Source organism: Lemur catta, chromosome 18, assembly GCF_020740605.2.
Source record: "Lemur catta isolate mLemCat1 chromosome 18, mLemCat1.pri, whole genome shotgun sequence".
Classification (NCBI taxonomy): Eukaryota; Metazoa; Chordata; class Mammalia; order Primates; family Lemuridae; genus Lemur; species Lemur catta.
The window spans coordinates 38,182,613-38,189,965 of record NC_059145.1 but is presented as its reverse complement, the minus strand read 5'-3'; the positions used below and the strand labels follow the sequence as shown (position 1 = coordinate 38,189,965).

At 57.9% G+C, this 7,353-nt stretch overlaps 1 protein-coding gene across 3 annotated transcripts; it reads right to left on the bottom strand.

The window, feature by feature from the left end:
- Positions 1-1,188: 1,188 nt before the first annotated feature.
- CISH (cytokine inducible SH2 containing protein) lies at positions 1,189-6,838 on the bottom strand. 3 transcript variants are annotated; one of them, XM_045530120.1, is made up of 4 exons: positions 5,109-6,476; positions 3,828-3,833; positions 3,008-3,228; positions 1,189-2,792 (listed from the first exon to the last, which is right to left on the bottom strand). In XM_045530120.1, the coding sequence occupies exons 1-4, from the start codon at positions 5,171-5,173 to the stop codon at positions 2,260-2,262; spliced, it is 825 nt and encodes a 274-aa protein (XP_045386076.1). In that variant the 5' UTR covers positions 5,174-6,476; the 3' UTR covers positions 1,189-2,259. The 3 variants fall into 3 exon arrangements, with proteins under 3 accessions (XP_045386076.1, XP_045386074.1, XP_045386075.1); XM_045530118.1 differs by lacking the exons at positions 3,828-3,833; positions 5,109-6,476 and adding an exon at positions 6,518-6,838; XM_045530119.1 differs by lacking the exons at positions 3,828-3,833; positions 5,109-6,476 and adding an exon at positions 6,518-6,837 and having other exon boundaries at positions 3,008-3,129.
- Positions 6,839-7,353: the final 515 nt, after the last annotated feature.

Below are 7,353 nucleotides of genomic sequence, written 5' to 3'. Positions count from 1 at the left end.
AACTGCAGACACCCTGGCAGGGCCATGGTGACCTGGAGGAAACAGGCTGTCTGGCCCCACAGCCAGCCAAGGGCCCAAGCTACTGCCAGCAACGGAGAAGGTGCCAGCCAGGACACCTGGGCACCACACCCCATAAAGATCCACCTCCCTCACCCATCTCTTGCTCACTGTCACCCAGTGTCACTCCCAGTCTTTGCCACAGCTGTCTCCATCTCCCCAGAGTTCTTGCTATTTATCCTTTCTCTGCCTTTTCCTTGTCATCAACGCATCACTCCTCACCCCTTCCTGCTCTCAATCCATCATCTTTTCTTTTTGTTTTAGAGACAGAGTCTCACTCTGTCACACAGGCTAGAGTGCAGGGGCATCATCATAGTTCACAGCAACCTCAAACTCCTGGGCTCAAGGAATCCTCCTGCTTCAGCCTCCTGAGTAGCTGGGACTGCAGGCATGCACCACCATGCCTGGCTAATTTTTTCTGTATATATTTTTAGTTGTTCATATAATTTCTTTCTATTTTTAGTAGAGACAGGGTCTCACTCTTGCTCAGGCTGGGGGTGTTTTCATTTTAATTGCTCTTCTACCCACTTCTGGTGCACAGGACCCTGAGTAAGAAGACAGGGTCCCCCAACCAGCCTGGGCCAAAACCCAGACACCCCCATTCCAGGCCAGACCCTGCCAGCTTACTGGCCACTATCCCCGATTCAATTGCCCTGCTCACTACATAGAACAAGCCCTCCCCGGGCCTCCTTGTGTCAGGAATGAGTCTCCCAGTCATGCCTCAGTGCCCTGCACTCACTGTACCCTCTCCCTGGAAGGACTGCCCTGGCGATTGGCTTCCTCATCTCAAGACACAGCCCCAGGGAGCAGTCCACAGCACCTGCTCCCTGGTATTCTCCACTTTCAATGTTGAATTGGCACTTCCTGTTTACACATCTCTCAGGCTTAGTGTTCCTCTGCTACCACCCCTGCCTGGCAGTGGCCGGGACAGTGACCCTGCAGGCAGTCTAATTGGCCTTCAGCCCCATCCCATTCCCAAGGAGAACCAGGGGAAATGAGCCCTCCCCAGGGACTCCTCAGCCCGCGGGGGCTCTGGTTCTCGGCTCGCCCAGACGTAAAAGGGGATGGTGACAACAAGGTCAAAGAGGAGAAACTGTGTACAGAACTCAAGAGGCCTCAGTGAGGGCTCCGTAAGTGAAAGGTATGATTTTATTGTCATTACAGAAAAGTCAGTGGAAGAAAAAAGACTACCAAACTGGTTTCTTTGTTATAATCATTATTTTATAAAGACTTATGAGATATGTATTTCTCTCCCTCTGTCACGTGCAGGCAACTTCCTGGCCAGGAAGCCGACCCAGCAGAGCTACGGCAGCAGCCCTCAAGCCAGCACCCCTTCCTAATTCAGCACACACACTCCTGCGGGGCTCGCGCCAGTGACACAGCTCTGTGCGCTTATGGCTCTGCCCAGCGAGTGGGTGAGCCATAGCCTCTGCTGGAGACTGAGGCTCTGGTTGCACTTTCTTGTCCATTTGCCCACCATCCCAAACAGGGCTGGGGGCAGAAGAGTGTGTACGCATTCACAGGTGGATGGGTCAGTGCCAGGACATCCAGGACTGTCTTCGGTCCAGTAACATGTCTCAGGATGGGGCTCTCCGCAGGGAAGAACCAGAGAAACTGGGGCAGAGTGGGGTCTCTGGACCACCCAGTGCTCAGGGCAGAGAGGTGGGGTTGGCTCACTCCTGAGACCAACCTCAAGGAGAATAAATAAATAAATACTATATTACTGTGCAGTCCCCCAGCCTGGCCCACCGCCCAACAAGGGGACTGTCACTGTCAAACGCAGTTCCCTCTGGCTGCCACCCTCTCAGAAACAGAGGCTGGCTGAGGGTAGGGGGCCGGCCCCACCCCGGGTACTGAGAAACTGGGGCTGACAGTGTCTACACAGTTCAAGTGGCCAGGGCAGGGAAGTGAGTGGAGGCCTGGGCCCAGCCACAGGTGAGACAGGCCCTGCCTGTCTCCCTCTCCTCTGATACATGGCTCACCACAATGGAGCCACACGGGGCCTGAGGACACTCACCTCTAAGTTTGTGACACCTCCCCCTCCCCTCTGCCTTGCTCTTGGTGGCTTTTCCTGATCCAGCTGCCAGATGCAAGCAGGCACCAGAATGACTAGAGCAGGGACAGCGGGAGCCCAAGTCCAGCTGGGGCCAGTGTCCCATCCAGGGTGTGGCTGGGTGAGGCTGGGTAAGATACCCGGCCCAGTCAGAGCTGGAAAGGGTACTGTCGGAGATAGTCGGCCATGCGCCGGGGCAGTGGTAGGCAGTCCACGTCGGCCACCAGACGGTTGATGACAAGGCGGCAGAGGTGCTGCAGGCTGCGGGCACTGCTTCTGCGCACAAAGGGCTGCACCAGTTTCAGGTGCACAGCAGTAGCCACAGCCACAGGCAGTGCTGGGTCACCAGGTGCTTCTTCCTTAGGGATAGGCAGGACCGGGGTGGGAGCAGGATCAGGGCTGTCACTTCGGGTGTCAGCAGCACAGGAGGCCACATAGTGCTGCACAAGGCTGACAACATCTGGGAAGGCCAGGATGCGAGGCCTAGACAAGCAGTTGGAGTCCAGGCGGAAGCTGGAGTCGGCATACTCGATGCGCACATTGGTGGGGCCGCGAGTGGTTTTGACCGACAGTGTGAACAGATAGCTGGGGTGGGTGCTGTCTCGTACTAGGAACGTGCCCTCTGGCATCTTCTGCAGGTGTTGCCGGGCCTCGCTGGCTGTAATGGACCCCCAATACCAGCCTAGACAAGTAGAGAGGGGGCCGAGGGACTGGTTACAGTGGAAATTAGCTGGGGGCACCAACCCAGGGCAGGTTCACACTTCCCTAGAGAGGACTGTGCCTCTTCCATCGCCCTCTCTCGGGCAGGACCATGCCTCCCAAATCAGACTCAACAGGCACAGCTAAGCTTCTCCCACCACACTTCCTAGGACAAGGCCTGCCGCCCCTCAGACTTACCAGATTCCCGAAGGTAGGAGAAGGTCTTGGCTATGCACAGCAGATCCTCCTCAGGGTCCAGCACCTTGGGCTCACTCTCCGGCTCGGCTGGGGTCTCCTCTGCTACCTCCTCCAGGAAGGCCCTGACAGGCAAGGGCTGCATGACTGGCTCAGGCAGTTCCAGGGACTGGGCCCTCAGGGGCCGCTGCCCGATCCGTTCCGCAGCCAGCAAAGGACAAGGTCTAAAGGAGGTGGATGGGCAGTGAGTTGAGGCCCCATCCTTCCCTCATTTCCAGAGATCCCCATGCCCCAGACTTGGGGTGGCCCATCTCACTATGAGCCTCAGTGTCCCCTCTACCCAGACATAGGCTCAATTAGCCCAGTATCCTATCCCCCACTTGCCATCAGAAAATCTCCCTTGAGTGTTTCCCCAATGTGAAGATCCTCTTTTTAAAGATTCTTCTCCATTCCCCTGCATTTATCAAACAGTAATTAATCTATTTTGTATCGGCCCCAAACACAGATCATTCCCTACAGGCATTGTGAGTGTCATCAGCACACTGATAGGATCCCGTCCAAAGCAGTCTCATATTTGTGTCCTGGCTGAGGTAGGCTGATTAAATGGCACTAGTCCTAGTTGGGACTGCAAGGGGTCCTCCAGAGAGGCCTCAAGATTACAGTAGGATACCTGAGGTCACATGCTACCTCCCCATGGATAGGAGTGTCTCTCAGAGGAGCCTACGTCCACACTGGCCAGGACTTTGAGGCCGAAACAACCCCTTACCCATACAAACTCCCCCATCCCGGCCTCTGCTTCTCTCAGCTGAGGTCTGGGGTGGACAGTGGCCTCTAAAGGCACTGGCAAGTCTACCTCCCATAAATATGAGCTCCCACCAAAGGGCGGGGTATTTAAGCCACATTCCAGATCCCACCCTGGCAAGCCAGCCTTACTATGGCTCTATGACCTGTGCTAAGCTTGCTTCTCAGTGGGCTTCAGTTTCCCTCTCCCCCAATAAAGGGTCCCACCAGCCCACATACTGAGAGGTTCAGTAGCACCATATTCTTGGACGGTTAGGGTTGGGAGAACTGAGCCAGCTAAAATCTGAGTAGTAGCTTCCTCCTAGAGGAAGCCCACGCAGCATGGTGATCCTGGAGCTTCCTCCCTGGGAGTAGGGCAGGGACTGGCTCCACTTTCCAAGGAAGAGACTGCTGATCCTCCCTCACTCCTTATAAAATACACCCCCAGGCCTCAGTTCTGGGGATAGTCCCTGGCTGGGCCTCAGGACACTGAGATTGGGCCTGGCCCTCAGGACTGGCTGGGGAAGATGGCACTAAGAATAACTATAACCCAAAGTCATAAAAGTACAGGGTGTCACGGGGGAGTCAGAGTCGGCTTGGCCAAAGGAAGGAGCTGGGGGAAGGCACTCCATGCAGAGATGACAACATGGGCAAACAGTGTCAGGTATTGCCTGTAAGGCAGGAAGGAGTGAGCAGGAGCTGGTGGCAGAAGGCAGGTAAAGGAGCCAGATCTGACCAGTATAGGTTACAGGTGACCCTCAGAAGGTTCTCACAAATTATGGCCCTATAACCACCCATGGGGAGAAGGGACTATACAGCCCTGGCACACTGTAGCTTGCCAAGTACTTTTCCATACCTTCCCTGGGTACATTGTGGAAGCTCTGAAATCCCACTTGGGGAGCAGGAGGCCGAATTTTGAGATTACCTGCCTGCTGGGGCCCAGCACAGCCTTCCCGAAGGTGGCTAGCCAGTCAGGTTGGAACCTTTGGGGGTGGCCGTGTCCAGACAGCTAAGGAACCTACAGCTTCAGGACCACAGGTGGCCTTCCAGATCCCCAACTGTGGCCCCTCAACTGAATCCAAACTTCACAGAACAAATTTCTTTATTAAAACGATTTGTTTTGTAAAATTTGGATTCTGTCAAAAGGCCGTACTCAAGGATCCAGAAGGCCACATATGGCCCCAAGGCCACACACTCCCCACCCCCAGCTCTGACAGGTCCCTTGTGTGGGTGTGGGCACCTCTGGGGCTGATAGGGTATCTGGGTGTGTGAAATGGCAGTGTCAATCTCCACAAGCTCCTGGCAAGTGACTGTATATCTGGACAGGGGTGTGTCCATGGCTGTGTCATCGTCGTGGTGGGGGCGGTGGCTGGTATGTCCCAGGCACATGTGTGTGCTTGCTGTGGAGCCCTACCTGGGGATACACGTCAGTGGGGTGAGCTCCCCCTAGGGTTACCCCCCAGCAAAGCTGCCAGCCCAAACCTACAGTTGGGAATCCCTGCCCTCCATCCCAGGAGGGCACCAGCTGTTCTGTGGCTGTGTGTGGGGGAGATCTCTTAAAAACTTTGTTCCCTGACACCCTACACTGGCCCTGAGGTTACAAAGGGGCCCTCAGCTAGGGCAAAGTGAAAGAGGCTATGGGACCCGGAAAGGGGTAGGGGGTCCCGAGGAGGAAGGTAGTGGTAGGGGCAGGAGTTCAAGAGTCCCAAAATTCAGAAAGGAACATGCTGGAGACAAGCAGGGAGTAGCAGCCTTCCCAGCACCACCATGTCCTCTTTCCTGGACCAAGGACTGCTCAAAGTAAGGGGCACTTCAGCTTGGCCCCAGCTTCTACCCTTTTTTACTTGGCACCATGCCAGGTCTGGTAACAGCAGCCACTGGGCCACCCAGTTCTCCCTGGGTGTGGAACGCCCATTTATACCTCCTCTCTCTCTCCTTGGAGCTTCCTGAGCTCCTGTCAGATCAGTGTGGAAAGCATCAGACCCTTTGGCTGAAAAGATTACTGAGGCTCAGGGCAGAGTGGATGTGCCCAGAATGCTCAGCTGGGGCCAAGACTCCCTCTTTTCAGGATCCCCCCTCTACTGGCCCTCACCCCAAGTCTTTGGGAAACTTGCAGATGGAAGGCAGGAGCCAGGGTCCTTCTCACACTGGGATCCCAGATGGGGCTGAGAAGAGGGGTGAGTCGATTGTGGGGCTACCCCAGGCAGGACCAGGCCAAACCCAGACTCTCCCAAGAGCTTCTGGTTATCAGGTGCCAGCCTGGGGAGAGGCAAGAATCTCAGGGGGCTTCCCAAGAGGAACCTAATTGGTAGCTGAGGCAGAAGAGTGGACACAGAAGAGGGGCAGGGGCTGGCCCAAGGTCACCCGTTGGCAGGGCAGCCGGCAGGCTACGGTACAGCGCTCTAGTCCCAGAAGCGGGTCTGAGCTGGTGAGCCACATCTCGGAGGACGCCCTGCAGTAAGAGTCCACTTGCTCCAGTGAGAACCCAGCTGAGCCCACCCTGTGTTCCTCCCGTAGCCGGCCAGTCCCTAGTTTCCCGACCCACAGTGTGAGTGGAGGTGAGCGGGGGAGGAGGGTGTCACAGCCCCATACAGCGCCGCACTCCAAAAGTCCTTACGCGCTCGGTCACCTCCGGCCCGCCAAGCCCTCCCAGTGCCCGGCAGCCAGTACGAGGCCCGTGCTTTCCCGTGCGCCCGGCGCAGAGGCTGGGCGGGGGCGGAGAACCGCGCTTACCCCTGAACGCAGAGGACCATGTCCTCGCGGCGGCGACGGCGGCGGCTGCTCGCGAGTGGGGACTCGGCTGAGCGGCGGCGGCGGCAGGGAGTCGGCGGGCTCGGAGCGCGGGCACAGGGTAAGCTCCCGGGGCGCACCGGCTGCGGGCAGAGACTGAGAGGCTGCGGCGCCGACCGCAGGGGAGGGCGAGGGGGGCGGGCCAGGCGAGCAGGGCGGGGCGAGCTGTCGCCTAATCCTTTGTCCGCCGCGACCCTGCCCTTCCCGGAAGCGGCGTCTTCCTAGAACCGCAGGCTGTGCGGTGGGGCCCAGGACCGCGCGCGGGCGCCGGCGGCGGTGTCTGGGGCCTGGGGCTGTGAAAGGAAACACCTTTGACAGATTTCCAAGAACTTTCCAGGAAAACGGGGCGGGGCCCCGTGACCCGACCAATCACAGTGCAGAGGTGGAGCCGAGTGGCCAGGGCGGGCCAATTGCAGCCCGTGGACCCCGGGTGACGTAACCCGGCGGGGCGGGACCGAGAGACCAGTAGGGAAAGACCGGGTTGGGGGAGGTTAAGGAGGGGTCCGGCTCCGGCAACCCGAGCCCAGATTGCTTCCTGGCTGTCTGCTTCGTTGGGGAAGGGCTCTCTTATCTCACTGTCGAACCCGTGGGCAGCGCGGTGGCGAGGTCCCAGGCCTGTGCTCCCTACTAGCCTCCCTTCCAAGGCGGTCTGTCGGGGTGTGCAAGCTCCCCGTGTTGGGCCGCGCCTGGACCCCGGGACTCTGTATGCGGGGTGTGGGGGGAGGTGAGTGGAATGGGGTGGGGTCTGGAGAGGGACATGGGGGAGGAGCAGGGTGCAG

Bases quoted from the DNA above. Each gene is read 5' to 3' on its own strand.
- CISH (XM_045530120.1), bottom strand. From the start codon at position 5,173: ATGTGCCTGGGACATACCAGCCACCGCCCCCACCACGACGATGACACA. The intron at 2,793-3,007 runs GTAAGTCTGAGG...CTACTTGTCTAG, and splicing joins CTCCTACCTTCGGGAATCTG to GCTGGTATTGGGGGTCCATT.